General features: G+C 46.5%; 1 protein-coding gene across 1 annotated transcript in view; it reads right to left on the reverse strand.

The window, feature by feature from the left end:
• Positions 1-1,079: 1,079 nt before the first annotated feature.
• Positions 1,080-20,625, reverse strand: part of LOC117089916 — a gene marked incomplete at its 3' end in the record, with an annotated part of 46,719 nt that continues 27,173 nt past the window's right edge. The window contains exons 7-13 of the mRNA XM_033221639.1: positions 20,251-20,398; positions 16,731-16,882; positions 12,700-12,767; positions 10,334-10,355; positions 6,816-6,883; positions 4,459-4,480; positions 1,080-1,186 (exon numbers count right to left, since the gene is read on the reverse strand). Of these exons, the coding sequence (XP_033077530.1) occupies positions 1,080-1,186; positions 4,459-4,480; positions 6,816-6,883; positions 10,334-10,355; positions 12,700-12,767; positions 16,731-16,882; positions 20,251-20,398 (587 nt within the window). The remainder of the gene's footprint in view (positions 1,187-4,458; positions 4,481-6,815; positions 6,884-10,333; positions 10,356-12,699; positions 12,768-16,730; positions 16,883-20,250; positions 20,399-20,625) is intronic.

Below are 20,625 nucleotides of genomic sequence, written 5' to 3' on the forward strand. Positions count from 1 at the left end.
TGCTGTCCTTCAAAAACATCCTAGTGTGTCATGTATTAGATGAAAAGAAACTCAGACCAAACTCCATCCTCACAAAGAGAATTGTGTATGTTGTACGTAATGTGCCTTGTCATATTTTTATATCAAAATTAATTGAGAAGGAAAGAAATCAGGTGAGGGAAATAATGTATACAGTAGTCCATTTCTAACACAAAGTGTCTTGTACCGGTTAGGTCAGCAAAGGACAGAAGAAATAGGATATGCCAGGCTCCTGCTTGGCAGGGCAATGCCTGCTTATTGGCCCCACCTCCTCCCCACTTCGTTGCCCTCACTTCAACCAAAGAAGATTAAGATAAAAGTTTACTAGACTGCAAAATAGCTCGCTTTGTCTGTTCTTATCAGCCTGCCCAGCTACAGCTGACTAGGACGGCAATGCATTGTGGGCTGCAACAAAATGCAGTAAGACAACCCTAGAAAAATACCTAAAGCCTCTCCCCAAAAATCAATAGGCAACACCTGGAAAGATTGTGACCCCATAATACTCAGCCTATGAGGAACCAGGGGAGGGGCCTGCACACTAGGGGATAAATTCCTTGTGGAAACTGTGCTGGGTGTGTCTGCCCATAAGATACCGCATCTTGACACACTGTCATTAAAAGCCTCACTTTCGGCCAGGCGGGGTGGCTCATGCCTGTAATCCCAGCACTTTGGGAAGCTGAGGTGGGCAGATTACTGAGGTCAGGAGTCCGAGACCAGCCTGGCTAACATGCTGAAACACCATCTCTACTAAGAATACAAAAATTAGCTAGGCATGGGGACACATGCCTGTAATCCCAGCTACTCAGGAGGCTGAGGCAGGAGAATTCATTGAGCCCAGGAGATAGAGCCGAGATTGCACCACTGCACTGCAGCCTGGCCAACTGAACTAGACTCTTTCTTAAAAAAAAAAAAAAAGAAAAAGAAAAAAAAAAAAGGAAAGAAAATCTCACTTTTTCTATTTTTCAGCTCCCCGAGTCCATTCTTTGGGTTTGGACTAGTGAGTTTGTTTCTCACATCAGAAAACCAACATTTCCTCAGAAGACAAAGAAAGGTGGTCTTACCTGGATGGTATCAACATCCTCATCATCCTCATCATTACCATCATTTTCCCAATCACCAATTTCACTTGGCGGTAGGCGCATTAAATTCAGATTGTCCTCAGAAGAACCTGGAAGGCCACAGAGGAAAGATCAGTGCCCTGGGTGTTTGGGACTGTGAGTCACTCAGGGAGCTTTGCGGGATGTGGTATATGGAGGTGGTTGATTAACAAGCATGGACTGAGTTGATGCTGTACTATTCCCCTGAGTGGAAGAGGGATGGCAGAGAAGGGGAGAAAGAAAGACATGAGACATGGAGGCCTTGGCCTTGTGCTAGAGGCATCAGGGAGCAACACAAAACAGTCTACCCCAAATGGATCTAAAATGCACACTGAGGGTCAATGGAAGAGTGCCTTCCTCCCTCTCAAATGTTTTGAAAGTCTTCTAAACAAACAGCATTTTCTTAACGTATTCAAGACCATGGCAGTACACTAGGATCCAATTATGATGGTACTATATTTAGCATCTGTTTTAAAGGATTAATTACTTAATTTATTGGTGAAACGGATTCAATTTCACCCAAATTACTCTACTCTACTGATCACACACTCTTTTTTTTTTTTTTTTTTTTTTGAGACAGAGTCTTGCTCTGTCCCCCAGGCTGAAATGCAGGAGCGTGATCTCAGCTCACTGCAAGCTCCGCTTGCCCAGTTCACACCATTCTCCTGCCTCAGCCTCCTGAGTAGCTGGAACTACAGGCACCCACCACCAGGCCTGGCTAATTTTTTTGTATTTTTAGTAGAGACACAGTTTCACCACGTTAGCCAGGATGGTCTCAATCTCCTGACCTCATCATCCACTCACCTCGGCCTCCCAAAGTGCTGGGATTACAGGCATGAGCCACCGCGCCCAGCTGATCACAATTTCTTTTTCATAGAGGTCGTTCAAAAATTAAATAGTAAAATGCTACAAGTAAAAATAGTCAGCCAGGCACGGGGGCTCATGCCTGTAATCCCAGCACTTTGGGAGGCCGAGGAGGGCGGATCACAAGGTCAGGAGATTGAGACCATCCTGGTTAACATGGTGAAACCCCGTCTCTACTAAAAATACAAAAAAATTAGCCGGATGTGGTGGCGGGTGCCTGTGGTCCCAGCTACTCGGGAAGCTGAGGCAGGAGAATGGTGTGAACCCAGGAGGCGGAGCTTGCAGTGAGCCGAGATCGCACCACTGTACTCCAGTCTGGGCGACAGAGCAAGACCCCATCTCAAAAAAAAAAAAAAAAAAAAAAAAGTCATGATTTCCTCCTTGTAAGTCTTCTTCTGGAACCAGGGTGTGTGCACACAACCTTTTGGATCCCTGCGATCAAGGGCTTCAGCAGCTCTGTGTCACTCTCCCTGAGGAGATTCCCTAAAGATCAAGCTTCATTCAAACAGGCCAAGCACCCAGAGCCTGCGCAACCTATACCAGTGAAGCTGAGAGATGTGACTCTGAACACTTTCTGCCATGAGGGTAAGTTTCCAGGTTCAAATATACATGATCTACTGAAATGAGATAATGTATACCAATAGAAATGAAGAAATTCATGAAAAAATGTCCATGAGTACGGGGGTGATTTTTGGTTAACTAGCTTACATAGTATTTTTTTGATGCCTATTCATTCAGATATACAAAATACTGGTATACGATACCACAAATTTGGCCAGGCATAGTGGCTCATGCCTGTAATCCCAGCACTTTGGGAGGCTGAGGTGGGTGGATCATGAGGTCAAGAGAACAAGACCATCCTGGCCAACATGGCAAAACCACATCTCTACTAAAAAGACAAAAATTAGCTGGATGCGGTGGCACGCACCTGTTGTCCCAGCTACTTGGGAGGATAAGGCAGGAGAATCACTTGAATCTGGGAGGCAGAGGTGGCAGTGTGCGGAGATCACATCACTGCACCCCAGTATGGTGACAGAGTGACTCCATCTCAAAAAAAAAAAAAAAAAACACAAATCTATCTCAGTCATGTTAAATCTAGCTAATCAGCTGTCAAAATAAAGACTCAAGTAAAGATCATACAAATAAGTTGAAAGGCTTCCTGTATTCACGGATAGGAAGAGTAAACTTGACTAACACACTAACACTACACACATGATCTACAGACTCACAACAACTGCTATCAAACTGGCAACAGACATCTGTGCAGAAATGGAAACATTAATCCTAAGACTTTAAGGAATTTTTATATGCCTCAAATAACCATGGTAACATTGAAAAAGAATAGTATTGGAGGAAACACATTCATGAGATTGAAATCTATAAAAAACAGAGAAACTGAGACAGCATGCTTCTAGCGTGGGGGCACCCATAAGTATCACAGATATAGAATCGAGAGCCCAGAATTAAATGCACACATACAGAGTCAGCTGATCTTCAACAGAGGTGCCAAGAATACCCAATGGGAAAAGGAAAGTCTCTTCCACAAATGACGGTAAAACTGCACATTCTCATTCAAATGAAGAAATGGAATGCTGACAGTGTGCTCACGGTTGTGCTTCTCCCTCCATTTCCAAGACACTGGAGCTTCTGCAGTGAACCCAGAGTGAATTTTCATTCTGTCCTCCACGCCCAGGGAGATGTCTTGACACCAGAGGTAAAACAGCAAGGACAGACAAATGAATGTGCTGCCATGAAACCTAACAGTTCATAAGGTGAGGATCCATTTATCCTAAGCATCTGGCACACACCGCAAGAATTTCATATCCAAGATTAAGTAACTGCCTGTGACAGAACTGCATCCCAAACCAAAGGCTCTGAGATTTTACAGTGGCACAGACAGAAAAGAGCAGTTGTTCTCAGAAAAATCATCTTTAAATAATAAAGCAAGAAGAGGTGATCGAAAACACAGGATACTCAGAAGTCCATGAACATAGTACTTCTCACCATGATGACATTAAACTCTGAAAATAACAAACGCGGCTTATATTTACTTTTCCTTTTTCTCTTTCTACAGCCTCCCTCAGCCTCCCAAGCAGCAGGTATAACATGAAGGTTCCTGGAAATGTTGTTTTATTAGATCCCATCTGAAGTCCTGTTGCCTACCTGGAAAGGTATCCTCTTCGGTGCTGAGATTCTCCAGAATCCACTCTTTAGAGCCACCAACATCAGGATAAGTCAGTGAGAAGTGCACTCACTTCTCCCACTCCAGGTGAAGACACACTGGCTCACAAACATCTCCTGGTTGGTCCTCTGGGTTCACACACATTTCTACAGCCCCTCTGCTCACAGTTATACACTTGCAAAATCATTTCCTCTCACCACACCCCCAATATTTTTAACAGGAACCCAGATTAAGGTTTCTATATATTAAAGCCAGCAAGCTTGTTTCTCAGAAAGTGAGTTAGTTCAAGGTACCTACCTTGGTCAGGCAATGGGAAAATCTGCAATGAGACAAAAGAAGATGCCGTGAGGATTAGATCAATTCTGCTGCACCCCTTACACAGATCTGTTAGTCTCCTGATGACTTCACAAAACTACTTTTGAAACAGTGGTTGAGTCCATGTCAAAGACAAAACATTCTAGCATAGAGGACATGTGTGGAAAAGACAAGAGCTTTTCCCACAGAATTTCTTTGAAGTTGATTTAGATTGGCAAGCGCACAATGCCTAATTCAAAGAGGAAAACTGGTGTGGAGGAAAATGCCTCCGCATTACAGTTGATGATATATGTTGTGATTTAAAAACATCCTAGCACGTCATGTATGAGATGGGAAGACATTCCCGCTGAACTCCACCCCAAGAAGGACTATTATGTATGTTGTACATAATGTGCCTCATCTTACATCAAAATTCATTGAGAAGCAAAGAAATCAGGTGAAGGAAATAATGCATACAGTGGTCTGTTTGTTGTTGTTGCTGTTGTTGTTTTTCTTTTTGAGATGGAGTCTAGCTTTATCACCAGGCTGGAGTGCAGTGGTGCGATCTCAGCTCACTGCAACCTCCACCTCCCAGGTTCAAGCTATTCTCCTGCCTCAGCCTCCCGAGTAGCTGGGATTACAGGCGTGTGCCACCACACCCAGCTAATTTTTGTATTTTTAGTAGAGATGGGGTTTCACCATGTTGGCCAGGATGGTCTCGATCTCCTGATCTTCTGATCTGCCCACCTTGGCCTCCCAAAGTGCTGGGATTACAGGCGTGAGCCACCACACCCGGCCACAGCAGTCGACTTTTTTTTTTTTTTTTTTTTGAGACGGAGTCTCGTTCTGTTGCCCAGGCTGGAGTGCAGTGGCGTGATCTCGGTTCACTGCAAGCTCCACCTCCCGGGTTCACGCCATTCTCCTGTCTCAGCCTCCCGAGTAGCTGGGACTACAGGCGCCCGTGACCACACCTGGCTAATTTTTTGTTTTAGTAGAGACAGGGTTTCACCGTGTTAGCCAGGATGGTCTCGATCTCCTGACCTCGTGATCTGCCCGCCTCGGCCTCCCAAAGTGCTGGGATTACAAGCGTGAGCCACAGCGCCCAGCCACACAGCTGTTCATTTTTAAGACAAATTGCCTTCAACCTGTTTAGGTCAGCAAAGGACAGAAGAAATCCTAGGCTCCTGGTTGGATGGGCAATGCCTGCTTGTTGGGTCCCCCTTCCACCCCGCTTAGTTGTCCTCACTTTAACAAATAAGTTTAGTCAAGTTGAAAGTTCACTAGCCTGCAGAATAGCTCACTTTGTCTATTCTTATCAGCCTACCCAGCTACTTAGGTCATAAGTCAAATACTTGAAGAGCCCCTGAGCTGACTAGGATGGCAATGCATGTGGGCTTCAACAAAATGCAGTAAGACAACAATCAAAAAAAAATACCTAGGCCGGGCGCGGTGGCTCAAGCCTGTAATCCCAGCACTTTGGGAGGTCGAGACGGGCAGATCACGAGGTCAGGAGATCGAGACCATCCTGGCTAACACGGTGAAACCCCGTCTCTACTAAAAAATACAAAAAACTAGCCGGGCGAGGTGGCGGGCGCCTGTAGTCCCAGCTACTCGGGAGGTTGAGGCAGGAGAATGGCGTAAACCCGGGAGGCGGAGCTTGCAGTGAGCTGAGATCCGGCCACTGCACTGCAGCCTGGGTGACAGAGCGAGACTCTGTCTCAAAAAAAAAAAAAAAAAAAAATACCTAAAGCCCCTACACATCAGTCAATATGTGACACCCGGGAAGATTGTGACCTCATAGTACTCAACCTATGAGGAACCAGGGGAGGGACCTGCACACTAGGGGATAAATTGGTGGTTGAAACTCTTCTGGGTGGGACCGGGTGTGGTAGCTCACGCATGTAATCCTAGCACTTTGGGAGGCTGAGGCAGGCAGATCACTTGAGGTCAGGAGTTCAAAACCAGCCTGGCCAACATGGTAAAACCCCTGTGTCTACTGAAACTATAAAAAAATTAGCTGGGTGTGGTGGCAAGTGCCTGTAATCTCAGCCACTCAGGAGGCTGAGGCAGGAGAACTGCTTGAACCCAGGAGGTAGAGGTTGTGGTGAGCCAGCATCATGCCACTGCATTCCAGCCTGAGCGACAGAGCAAAACTCCGTCTCAAAAAAATAGAAAAAAAAAAAAAGAAACTGTTCTGGGTGTGTCTGCCCTCAGACACCCAATGTTGCAAGACCACCATTAAAAGTCTCGCTTTCTCTGTTCTGCGGGCCTGAGTTCATTCTTTGGATTTGGATGGGTGAGTTTGTTTCTCACATCAGGAAAGCAACATTTCCTCAGAAGGCAAAGAAAGGGGGTCTTACCTGGACATCATCAATGTCTTGCTCACTTGGTGTTAGAGATTTTAAACTCAGGCTGTCCTCAGGGGGACCTAAAAGGACACAGAGTTAATGTCAGTGCCCTGGGGGTTGGAGACTGTGAGTCCCTCAGGAGCTTTGCTGGATGCGGCAGATGGAGCGCGGGACTGAAGATTCTGACACCATCTCAGAGAAACAACTATGTTCAAGTAGTGAGCATGAGGGAGTCTCACCAGATACCTCGCATCTTAGTCAGTGCCTGGACCTAATAAGACTCTTGCATTCCCAAGTTCCAGAAGATATTAACCAATCAAAACTCAAGGCTTTGATGTTTGCTGTCACATAGAAAGGAAAAACTGGTCTTCTGGGAAAGGTAATCATTACAATCAGAGCAAGGAAAAAAATGGCTACAAAATGGTTAAAAAAAAAAAAATGTTTACAGCACACAAAGCCCATGGACACTAATTGTCTCTCACCTCTATCTTATTAAAATACAAAAGGAACAAGCCAGACTTCTACACATAGTTCCTTTGGTTCTGACTTCCTCACCCTGTTCCTAGGTTCCAAAGCAACAGGTGTCACCCAACTGCTCCCAGAGATCCTCCTAGAGTATCATTCTCCACCTGCAGGTCTGCCTCACTGCAGCTGCCCTCATGGACGGTGTCCACTGGCCAATCATTAGAAACAAAAACTCCACAAGAAGTTATTCCAGAGAGCAACTCGCCCACCCTCCTACTCCAGGTGAGGCCACACTGGGTTACACGAGATCACTCTGTCCTTCCCTCGGTGTTGTCAGACTCTCCCTGGGCTCTGGGGAGTCAAGAGGTCTCTAGAAAGGCATTGTTCACACTTGCCAGCCTTCAAGTGAGACAGAGGAACTGAAGGAACGACCTTTCAACTTTTTCCTTCCACTGGCCCATTATAGGTCTCACCTCCAATCTCATAGCCCTGAGATTCCCACTTTGACATGCATGCTTTGAGTTAGAGGAGTTCAACAATCGGCCCCTCAGTCAGGCTCACAGCAGATGTGAAAGAACATTCTGTCAGGCCATTGCACGGCGGCTGTTGTGATGAGGTTTTTGTTTTTGTTTTTGCTTTTTTTCAATTCTGTGAGATGGAGGTTCACTCTTGCTGCCCAGGCTGGAGTACAATGGCATGAACTCGGCTCACTGCAACCTCCGCCTCCCGCGTTCAGGCGATTCTCCTGCCTCAGTCTCCTGAGTAGCTGGGATGACAGACATGCAACATCATACATGGCTAATTTTTGCATTTTTAGTAGAGATGGGGTTTTACCATGTTGGTCAGCCTGGTCTCTAACTCCTGACCTCAGGTGATCCACCTGCCCTGGCCTTCTAAAGTGCTGGAATTACAGGTGTGAGCCACCATGCCCAGTCCTGAACTTTTAATTGTAAATATTTAAATGTATTGAAATATGAGGAGGCAGCCAGGCACGGTGGCTCAAGCCTGTAATCCCAGCACTTTGGGAGGCTGAGATGGGCGGATCACGAGGTCAGGATTTCGAGACCATCCTGGCTAACACGATGAAACCCCGTCTCTACTAAAAAATACAAAAAACTAGCCGGGCGAGGTGGCGGGCGCCTGTAGTCCCAGCTACTCCAGAGGCTAAGGCAGGAGAATGGTGGGAACCCGGGAGGCGGAGCTTGCAATGAGCTGAGATCTGGCCACTGCACTCCAGCCTGGGCGACAGAGCGAGACTCCATCTCTGGAGAAGATGAAGAAGAAATACGAGGAGGCACATATATGACTGACAACCACAGTAGATGACACAGGAGACCCAGACATGAGGAAGACAGGACTCCCTCCCCTGGTGTTTTCTTGCAAATTGGTTTACAGCTGTGCTGCTACCACACATTTATGGTTACTTCCTGGGCATGTGCACAAGGGCCAGTCACTGTGTGGGGCTGGGGAGATGACAATGAGGACAACAAAAATTAGCTGGATGCGGTGGCACGCACCTGTTGTCCCAGCTACTTGGGAGGATAAGGCAGGAGAATCACTTGAATCTGGGAGGCAGAGGTGGCAGTGTGCGGAGATCACATCACTGCACCCCAGTATGGTGACAGAGTGACTCCATCTCAAAAAAAAAAAAAAAGAAAGAAAACACAAATCTATCTCAGTCATGTTAAATCTAGCTAATCAGCTGTCAAAATGAGACTCAAGTAAAGATCTACAAATAAGTTGAAAGGCTTCCTGTATTCACGGATAGGAGAGTAAACTTGACTAACACACTAACACTACACACATGATCTACAGACTCCACAACTGCTATCAAACTGGCAACAGACATCTGTGCAGAATGGAAACATTAATCCTAAGACTTTAAGGAATTTTTATATGACTCATATACCATGGTAACATTGAAGAGGATAGTGTTGGAGGAAACACATTCATGAGATTGAAATCTATAAAAACAAGAAACTGAGACAGCATGCTTCTAGCGTGGGGGCACCCATAAGTATCACAGATATAAATCGAGAGCCCAGAATTAAATGCACACATACAGAGTCAGCTGATCTTCAACAGAGGTGCCAAGAATACCCAATGGGAAAAGGAAAGTCTCTTCCACAAATGACGGTAAAACTGCACATTCTCATTCAAATGAAGAAATGGAATGCTGACAGTGTGCTCACGGTTGTGCTTCTCCCTCCATTTCCAAGACATTGGAGCTTCTGCAGTGAACCCAGACTGAATTTTCATTCTGTCCTCCACGCCCAGGGAGATGTCTTGATACCAGAGGTAAAACAGCAAGGACAGACAAATGAATGTGCTGCCATGAAACCTAACAGCTCATAAGGTGAGGATCCATTTATCCTAAGCATCTGGGCACACCGCAGAAGAATTTTATATCCAAGATTATGTAACTGCCTGTGACAGAACTGCATCCCAAACCAAAGGCTCTGAGATTTTACAGTGGCACAGACAGAAAAGAGCAGTTGTTCTCAGAAAAATCATCTTTAAATAATAAAGCAAGAAGAGGTGATCGAAAACACAGGATACTCAGAAGTCCATAAACATAGTACTTCTCACCATGATGACATTAAACTCTGAAAATAACAAACGCGGCTTATATTTACTTTTCCTTTTTCTCTTTCTACAGCCTCCCTCAGCCTCCCAAGCAGCAGGTATAACATGAAGGTTCCTGGAAATGTTGTTTTATTAGATCCCATCTGAAGTCCTGTTGCCTACCTGGAAAGGTATCCTCTTCGGTGCTGAGATTCTCCAGAATCCACTCTTTAGAGCCACCAACATCAGGATAAGTCAGTGAGAAGTGCACTCACTTCTCCCACTCCAGGTGAAGACACACTGGCTCACAAACAATCTCCTGGTTGGCCCTCTGGGTTCACACACATTTCTACAGCCCCTCTGCTCACAGTTATACACTTGCAAAATCATTTCCTCTCACCACACCCCCAAGATTTTTAACAGGAACCCAGATTAAGGTTTCTATATATTAAAGCCAGCAAGGCTGTTTCTCAGAAAGTGAGTTAGTTCAAGGTACGTACCCTGGACAAGTGATGGTAAAATCTGCAATGAGACAAAAGAAGATGCCATGAGGATTAGATCAATTCTGCTGCACCCTTTACACAGATCTGTTAGTCTCCTGATGACTTCACAAAACTACTTTGGAAACAGTGGTTGAGTCCATGTCAAAGACAAAACATTCTAGCATAGAGGACATGTGTGGAAAAGACAAGAGCTTTTCCCACAGAATTTCTTTGAGGTTGATTTAGATTGGCAAGCGCACAATGCCTACTTCAAAGAGGAAAACTGGTGTGGAGGAAAATGCCTCCGCATTACAGCTGATGATATATGTTGTGATTTAAAAACATCCTAGCACGTCATGTATGAGATGGGAAGACATTCCCGCTGAACTCCACCCCAAGAAGGACTATTATGTATGTTGTACATAATGTGCCTCATCTTACATCAAAATTCATTGAGAAGCAAAGAAATCAGGTGAAGGAAATAATGCATACAGTGGTCTGTTTGTTGTTGTTTTGTTGTTGTTGTTGTTTTTCTTTTTGAGATGGAGTCTAGCTTTATCACCAGGCTGGAGTGCAGTGGTGCGATCTCAGCTCACTGCAACCTCCACCTCCCAGGTTCAAGCTATTCTCCTGCCTCAGCCTCCCGAGTAGCTGGGATTACAGGCGTGTGCCACCACACCCAGCTAATTTTTGTATTTTTAGTAGAGATGGGGTTTCACCATGTTGGCCAGGATGGTCTCGATCTCCTGATCTTCTGATCTGCCCACCTTGGCCTCCCAAAGTGCTGGGATTACAGGCGTGAGCCACCACACCCGGCCACAGCAGTCGACTTTTTTTTTTTTTTTTTTTTTTTTGAGACGGAGTCTCGTTCTGTTGCCCAGGCTGGAGTGCAGTGGCGTGATCTCGGTTCACTGCAAGCTCCACCTCCCGGGTTCACGCCATTCTCCTGTCTCAGCCTCCCGAGTAGCTGGGACTACAGGCGCCCGTGACCACACCTGGCTAATTTTTGTTTTAGTAGAGACAGGGTTTCACCGTGTTAGCCAGGATGGTCTCGATCTCCTGACCTCGTGATCTGCCCGCCTCGGCCTCCCAAAGTGCTGGGATTACAAGCGTGAGCCACAGCGCCCAGCCACACAGCTGTTCATTTTTAAGACAAAGTGCCTTCAACCTGTTTAGGTCAGCAAAGGACAGAAGAAATCCTAGGCTCCTGGTTGGATGGGCAATGCCTGCTTGTTGGGTCCCCCTTCCACCCCGCTTAGTTGTCCTCATTTTAACAAATAAGTTTAGTCAAGTTGAAAGTTCACTAGCCTGCAGAATAGCTCACTTTGTCTATTCTTATCAGCCTACCCAGCTACTTAGGTCATAAGTCAAATACTTGAAGAGCCCCTGAGCTGACTAGGATGGCAATGCATGTGGGCTTCAACAAAATGCAATAAGACAACAATCAAAAAAAATACCTAGGCCGGGCGCGGTGGCTCAAGCCTGTAATCCCAGCACTTTGGGAGGCCGAGACGGGTGGATCACGAGGTCAGGAGATCGAGACCATCCTGGCTAACACGGTGAAACCCCGTCTCTACTAAAAAATACAAAAAACTAGCCGGGCGAGGTGGCGGGCGCCTGTAGTCCCAGCTACTCGGGAGGTTGAGGCAGGAGAATGGCGTAAACCCGGGAGGCGGAGCTTGCAGTGAGCTGAGATCCGGCCACTGCACTGCAGCCTGGGTGACAGAGCGAGACTCTGTCTCAAAAAAAAAAAAAAAAAAAAAATACCTAAAGCCCCTACACATCAGTCAATATGTGACACCCGGGAAGATTGTGACCTCATAGTACTCAACCTATGAGGAACCAGGGGAGGGACCTGCACACTAGGGGATAAATTGGTGGTTGAAACTCTTCTGGGTCGGACCGGGTGTGGTAGCTCTCGCATGTAATCCTAGCACTTTGGGAGGCTGAGGCAGGCAGATCACTTGAGGTCAGGAGTTCAAAACCAGCCTGGCCAACATGGTAAAACCCCTGTGTCTACTGAAACTATAAAAAAATTAGCTGGGTGTGGTGGCAAGTGCCTGTAATCTCAGCCACTCAGGAGGCTGAGGCAGGAGAACTGCTTGAACCCAGGAGGTAGAGGTTGTGGTGAGCCAGCATCATGCCACTGCATTCCAGCCTGAGCGACAGAGCAAAACTCCGTCTCAAAAAAATAGAAAAAAAAAAAAAAGAAACTGTTCTGGGTGTGTCTGCCCTCAGACACCCAATGTTGCAAGACCACCATTAAAAGTCTCGCTTTCTCTGTTCTGCGGGCCTGAGTTCATTCTCTGGATTTGGATGGGTGAGTTTGTTTCTCACATCAGGAAAGCAACATTTCCTCAGAAGGCAAAGAAAGGGGGTCTTACCTGGACATCATCAATGTCTTCCTCACTTGGTGTTAGAGATTTTAAACTCAGGCTGTCCTCAGGGGGACCTAAAAGGACACAGAGTTAATGTCAGTGCCCTGGGGGTTGGAGACTGTGAGTCCCTCAGGGAGCTTTGCTGGATGCGGCAGATGGAGTGCGGGACTGAAGATTCTGACACCATCTCAGAGAAACAACTATGTTCAAGTAGTGAGCATGAGGGAGTCTCACCAGATACCTCGCATCTTAGTCAGTGCCTGGACCTAATAAGGCTCTTGCATTTCCAAGTTCCAGAAGATATTAACCAATCAAAACTCAAGGCTTTGATGTTTGCTGTCACATAGAAAGGAAAAACTGGTCTTCTGGGAAAGGTAATCATTACAATCAGAGCAAGGAAAAAAATGGTTACAAAATGGTTAAAAAAAAAAAATGTTTACAGCACACAAAGCCCATGGACACTAATTGTCTCTCACCTCTATCTTATTAAAATACAAAAGGAACAAGTCAGACTTCTACACATAGTTCCTTTGGTTCTGACTTCCTCATCCTGTTCCTAGGTTCCAAAGCAACAGGTGTCACCCAACTGCTCCCAGAGATCCTCCTAGAGTATCATTCTCCACCTGCAGGTCTGCCTCACTGCAGCTGCCCTCATGGACGGTGTCCACTGGCCAATCATTAGAAACAAAAAAGCCACAAGAAGTTATTCCAGAGAGCAACTCGCCCACCCTCCTACTTCAGGTGAGGCCACACTGGGTTACACGAGATCACTCTGTCCTTCCCTCGGTGTTGTCAGACTCTCCCTGGGCTCTGAGGAGTCAAGAGGTCTCTAGAAAGGCATTGTTCACACTTGCCAGCCTTCAAGTGAGACAGAGGAACTGAAGGAACGACCTTTCAACTTTTTCCTTCCACTGGCCCATTATAGGTCTCACCTCCAATCTCATAGCCCTGAGATTCCCACTTTGACATGCATGCTTTGAGTTAGAGGAGTTCAACAATCGGCCCCTCAGTCAGGATCACAGCAGATGTGAAAGAACATTCTGTCAGGCCATTGCACGGCGGCTGTTGTGATGAGGTTTTTGTTTTTGTTTTTTTCAATTCTGTGAGATGGAGGTTCACTCTTGCTGCCCAGGCTGGAGTACAATGGCATGAACTCGGCTCACTGCAACCTCCGCCTCCCGCGTTCAGGCGATTCTCCTGCCTCAGTCTCCTGAGTAGCTGGGATGACAGACATGCAACACCATACATGGCTAATTTTTGCATTTTTAGTAGAGATGGGGTTTTACCATGTTGGTCAGCCTGGTCTCTAACTCCTGACCTCAGGTGATCCACCTGCCCTGGCCTTCTAAAGTGCTGGAATTACAGGTGTGAGCCACCATGCCCAGTCCTGAACTTTTAATTGTAAATATTTAAATGTATTGAAATATGAGGAGGCAGCCAGGCGCGGTGGCTCAAGCCTGTAATCCCAGCACTTTGGGAGGCTGAGATGGGCGGATCACGAGGTCAGGATTTCGAGACCATCCTGGCTAACACGATGAAACCCCGTCTCTACTAAAAAATACAAAAAACTAGCCGGGCGAGGTGGCGGGCGCCTGTAGTCCCAGCTACTCCAGAGGCTAAGGCAGGAGAATGGCGGGAACCCGGGAGGCGGAGCTTGCAATGAGCTGAGATCTGGCCACTGCACTCCAGCCTGGGCGACAGAGCGAGACTCCATCTCTAAAAAAAAAAAAAAGAAGAAGAAGAAGAAATACGAGGAGGCACATATATGACTGACAACCACAGTAGATGACACAGGAGACCCAGACATGAGGAAGACATGACCCCCTCCCCTGGTGTTTTCTTGCAAATTGGTTTACAGCTGTGCTGCTACCATACATTTATGGTTACTTCCTGGGCATGTGCACAAGGGCCAGTCACTGTGTGGGGCTGGGGAGATGACAATGAGGACAACATCCAGGTCCAGAGGCAGGCCAGCAGGGGGCGCATGTGCACACAGGGGAAGAGCGTGGCCCTGCACTCCCTGTCTAGACAGCATCAGAGAAGCAAAAGCCGAGGGGCAGGGGCACCTCACTGTCCTCAGGAGCTCAACCTCATCTCCAGGGACCCTGGCTCAGAAGCTGGGGCAGGCTCCAGGATTGGTGTAGGGCTCAACAGGCTGGACAGGCTGAGACGGGAACATTTCCACACCTGCGCTAGATCCCAGCCCAGGGCTGACCTAGAACTCACCCCAGGGATGTGTTCACTACAGTGCCCATGGGGCCTAACATGTTCTCCCCAGGACTGAGCTCTGCGGTAAGGATTAATGAGGAAGACACAGTCACTGCCCTGGCAGGAAATGCCCATAGCCAGGGTTTCTCTATCCACCCTGTGGGAAGACACAACACAGATAGAGTTTGACACTGAGGATTCCAAACCTTCTACAAAATAAGTGGAAACTGAAATACCATTTGACCCAGCCATCCCATTACTGGGTATATACCCAAAGGATTATAAATCATGCTGCTAGAAAGACACATACACACGTATGTTTATTGCAGCACTATTCACAATAGCAAAGACTTGGAATCAACCCAAATGTCCATCAGTGACAGACTAGATTTAGAATACGTAGCACATATACACCATGGAATACTACGCAGCCACAAAAAAGGATGAATGCGTGTCCTTTGTAAGAACATGGATGCAGCTGGAAACCACCATTCTCAGCAAACTATCACAAGAACAGAAAACCAAACACCACATCTTCTCACTCACAGGTGGGAACTGAACAATGAGATCACTTGGACACAGGAAGGGGAACATCACACACTGGGGCCTATTGTGGAGAGGGGACAAGGGGGAGGGATAGCATTAGGAGATATACCTAATGTAAATGATGAGTTAATGGGTACAGTATACCAACATGCCACATGTATACATATATAACAAACCTGCACGTTGTGCACATGTACCCTAGAACTTAAAAGTATAATAATAAAAATAAATAAATAAAAATTATGTTTCCAAACAAGACACAGCAAGGTTTTTAATAGCTATATTCAGAATTGCCCAAACTGAAGGCAAATATCTAAACATTTGAGGTGTCCTTTACTATTAAAAGTGAACTGAGCCTGGGCAACATGATGAAACCCCATCTCGACAAATATATATATATATATGTATGTATATAAAAATTAGCTTGGCATGATGCCTTAGTGCCAGTTACTTCGGAGCCTGAGGTCAGGGGAACACCTGAACCTGAAGAGATCAAGGTTGCAGTGAGCTGTGATTGCACCAATGCACTCTTGGATGACAAAGTGAGGCCTTGTCTCAAAAAAAATAAAACAATAATTTTGAATTTTGAATTTAAGAAATCTCTGGCCGGGCGTGGTGGCTCACGCGTGTAATCCCAGCACTTTGCATGGCTGAGGCAGGTGGATCACAAGGTCTGGAGATAGAGACCATCCTGGCTAACATGGTGAAACACGCCGGTACTAAAAATACAAAAAATTAGCCAGGTGAGGTGACACGCACCTGCAGTCCTAGCTACTCAGGAGGCTGAGGCAGGAGAATCGCTTGAACCCGGGAGGCAGAGGTGGCAGTGAGCCAAGATCGCACCACTGCACTCCAGCCTGGGCAACAGAGTGAGACTCCATCTAAAAAAACAAAACAAAAACAAATCCAAATATTTGGGACTGAATTATCCCAATTATTAGCTACCTAAAGGGATGGGAGAAAAGAAACAATCTGGCCCTTACCTGGTTCCTTCATTTAGGTACCAAACCAGCTGGATAAGCAAGGCTAGAGATGGGATGGGGACTCCAAAACTGGGCTATTTGAATTTTCATTGAGAAAAGGAAGAGACTAGATCAAAAAAGCCTCAATGTCTAAGACAAGACGCAGAGCCAACCTTTGCCCCCCATGCCCAGACCTGGGAAAGCTGGCTATGGGCAGGATGGAGCTGGAAGCTGAGGATGTCTCTGGGGATGAGGGTGTGGGAAGGGGGTGAGGTGGCCAGAGGTGTGCCAGAGAGTAAATGGAACCCAAGGCTTTTTTACCTGTGGGCATCTTTTGCCTGCTGATGTGCTGCAGGTCGTGGCCCTCCGTGACTCCCACATCCAGCTTGCCAGGCTCTACAGTAGCGGATTCTGATTTTGGAGCAGCCACAGCCTCATAAAAATCAGATTCATCACTGGATGCTGACTCCCCCCTGTGCCAGCCACAGATGGAACTGACTTTGGGGCACACACAAGAGGTCAGTATATTCCCCATGGGATCTTGACACGCCTGTCCACTCCTGCCTGAGCCTTCGATGAAACTGAAATGGTGTTGCCCGAGCAGCCACGCTACTGAGGCTGGCAAAGCACTTGTAGAAGCAGCCTGACCCCAGGCAGATCTGGGGCCTCAGCCCTTACTCTTCCGCCACCTGCTACCTTCTCCGAAAGATAAATGAACACAAGCACCGACAGGCACAAAACTGCTGGGACACAGCACAGTCAGAGCTCCTCCTTCTCTACCTCCTCCTCGCTACTGACTGAGGGCTGCTGGCCCTGGCTGATGCCTATAACCCACAAAGCTTCCTATGTCACCTGGTTACCAGGCAACAGCCAGGCCAGGCTGATGACTCACAATGTCCAGCCCCACAGCCCCACCCAAGGCCTCACAATGCCCATCCCTGCTGCTGCCCACCTTGTGGCCACCCAGCCCCCCTGTGCTGACTGCACTCATCAGGCTTTTATTCACCCTGGGCTGCCTGAGCTTTCCAGTCCTGAGAAAAGTGCAGGAGGGTTGTTATTGGAAGTCACCCTTGGCAAGAAACTCAATAGAAAACCCTGGTACAGCCGGGCACGGTGGCTCATGCCTGTAATCCTAGCACTTTGGGAGGCTGAGGGGGGTGGATCACCCGAGGTCAGGAATTCGAGACCAGCCTGGCCAACATGGTGAAATCCCACCTCTACTAAAAATACAAAACATTAGCTCAGCGTGGTGGCGGGCACCTGCTATCCTAGCTACACGGGAGGCTGAGGCAGGATAACTGCTTGAATCCAGGAGGCGGAGGTTGCCCAGCGAGCCAAGATTGCACCATTGCACTCCAGCCTGGGTGACAAGGGTGTCTCAGGAAAAAAAAAAAAAAAGAAGAAAGAAAGAAAACCTCAGTTACTAAAGTTATTTCCACCAGCATTTCTGTTTTTCAGAGTCTGACAGCTTTCATTTGCTCACCAAATGTAGTTATACACAAATTTTTGACTGCTTTTCTAACTAAATGCTTCTCTCCTGTCCTACAAGTGTTAGTTCTTGTCTGCCACTTGACCATAGCTACGCCCAGGGCCCTGGTCCCACTCTCAGTAGAGAGTTATGGCTGTGTATCCTGAATGAAAGCCTGGGACACATCACACTTTCCCCTCCTGGTCTCTAAAATAAGGACTGAACACATCCTTCCCAGCTCTGTAATGCTAGGACCTACCAACTCCCTTTTCTACCTGTTTCTTCTTTCCATGGCAGGGGTACTCAGATATTTCTTTTATTTACTTATTTATTATCTTTTGAGATGGAGTGTCACTCGGTCGACCAGGCTAGAGTGCAGTGGCATGAGCTCGGCTCACTGCAACCTCCACCTCCCAGATTCCAGCGATTCTCAGCACCAGCCTCCTGAGTATCTGGGACTACAGGCACACGCCATCACATCTGGCTAATTTTTGTATTTTTAGTAGGGACGAGGGTTCACCATGTTGGTCAGACTGGTCTTGAACGCCTGACCTCAGGTGATCCACCCGCCTTGGCCTCCCAAAGTGCTGGGATTACAGGCGTGAGCCACCACGCCCGGCCTCAGATATTTCTTTCACTAACAAATCATAAAGCATTAGTTTCGTATACAAAATTGAGAACCCCACAGTGGGGTACCACTGTCCTCATAGGATAAAGATGAATAGTCAACATCTGGCAAGCATTATGTGCCTGACAGTGTTGCAACTGTGGCATACTCATTTAACCCTCAGAAACAGTCCCATTGTACACATTTTACAGCATAAATCTAGAAGGAAAAATCAAGTAACTTCCCCAAGGTCCCATGACTGCTCAGTGAGTTCAGGCAGATGAGCAAACAAAGGCTTAGAGTTCAGTTGTCTGAGGCTACGCTGCTGGACAGTGGATGAACCTGGAATGCAAAGGCTCATTCACTGTCCAGCACTAGAGTTTAAGTAGGGTTTAAATTTTATTCTGGAAACATGAGAGTCACTGAACCACACAGAGGTGAGGAGTCTCTATCAGATGTGTTTGCAGTGAGGTCTCTCTGCAAATAGAGAAGGGCTGACGGAAGCAATGGAACCAATTGAGAGACATTATGTTGGGAGGCCAAGGTGGCTGGATCATGTGAGGTCAGGAGTTTGAGACCAGCCTGGCCAACATGGTGAAACCCCATTTCTATTAAAATTACAAAAATTAGCCAGGCGCAATGATGGGCGCCTGTAATCCCAGCTACTTGGGAGACTGAGGAAGGAGAATGGTTTAAACCTGGTGGGCAGAGTTTGCAATGAGCCGAGATAGTGCCACTGCACTCTAGCCTGGGCAACAGTGTGAAACTCCGTCTCAAAAAAAAAAAGATAGTTTTAGACTCTTAAGTATTGCATTGAAATGGAGCTCTCTGGTAGAAAGTTGGATAGAAACCTCTGTAGGCTAAATCCATTCTGTGACATCACAACTCATGTTTTAAAAAATATTCACATACAAAGTCAAACCATTAAGGAAATATTCTAAAATTTACATATTAAAAGATGAGAACTTTTTAGTTATTACTTTCTTAGAGCAACTTTGAATTTACAATCGTAGTGAATGAGGTGACATGTAAAATAAAGCTGTTATATAAAAACAACATTTAAATTTCATTGTCATCAGAGCATAGAGAAGACAATTGAAACCATGGGTATGGCAGGGATTGCTTTAAAAAGCTGTGCCTCATAAGAAAAGTTGGAAAGAAAGGAGACTTGAGGGCTGGGCGCGGTGGCTCATGCCTGTAATCCCAACACTTTGGGAGGCCTAAGTGGGAGGATCACTGGAGGTCCGGAGGAGTTCGAGACCAGCCTGGCCAACATGGCAAAACCCCATCTCTACTAAAAATACAAAAATAAGCCAGGCGTGGTGGTGAGCACCTGTAATCCCAGCTATTCAGGAGGTTGACGCAGGAGAATTGCTTGAACCCAGGAGATGGACGTTGCGGTGAGCCGAGATGGTGCCACTGCACTCCAGCCTGGGTGACAGAGCAAGACTCTGTCTAAAAAACAAAATAGAAAAGAAAGAAGACTTGGGGAATAGGGAGGTTTAAGTGGCATTAAGTAAAGCCTGCAAATGTGAGCAGTGAGAGTCAGGGTACCTGAGTGTTCATCAGAAACGGCTGATTGGGTGAGTCTCATCACAATGGAGATGGCGTCTGCTTCTCATTTCTCTAATGGCCGTACCTAGCACAGTAGCTGGTCAACAGGGACTCAATACCTAATACCTCAATAAACACAGTAAAATTCTGCCAGTTCAAAATATGTCCATACCCACCAACTTCCCTCGTGGAGTTTTACTTCTTTCACTTACTGTAATGTTTTGAAATTCATCCCTCCTGTGGCCTGTATCCATAGTTTCTTTTCTTTGTATAACTGAGCGGCACTCCACTGTATGCACAGACCACGTGGGTCTATCCATTCTCTAGCTGACGGGCACTTGGGTTGTTTCCAGTTGTTGCCTGTAGTGAATGAGGTTGCTGAGAACATTTACGTATACGTCTTTTTGAACACATGCTTTCATTTCTTCTAGATAAATTCCTAGGGCTGGAATTGCTAGGTCAAATGGCTAGTTTATGCTTAACTTCATTTTTTGCCTTTCTTATTCGTAGAAAATATTATACTGATACATAATATTGGACATTTCTATGAGGCGCGTGTGCTGTTTGGTTCCGTGCATCCAACATGT

The sequence above is a fragment of the Trachypithecus francoisi genome, unplaced genomic scaffold, assembly GCF_009764315.1.
Source record: "Trachypithecus francoisi isolate TF-2019V2 unplaced genomic scaffold, Tfra_2.0 Contig00916, whole genome shotgun sequence".
Taxonomy (NCBI): domain Eukaryota; kingdom Metazoa; phylum Chordata; class Mammalia; order Primates; family Cercopithecidae; genus Trachypithecus; species Trachypithecus francoisi.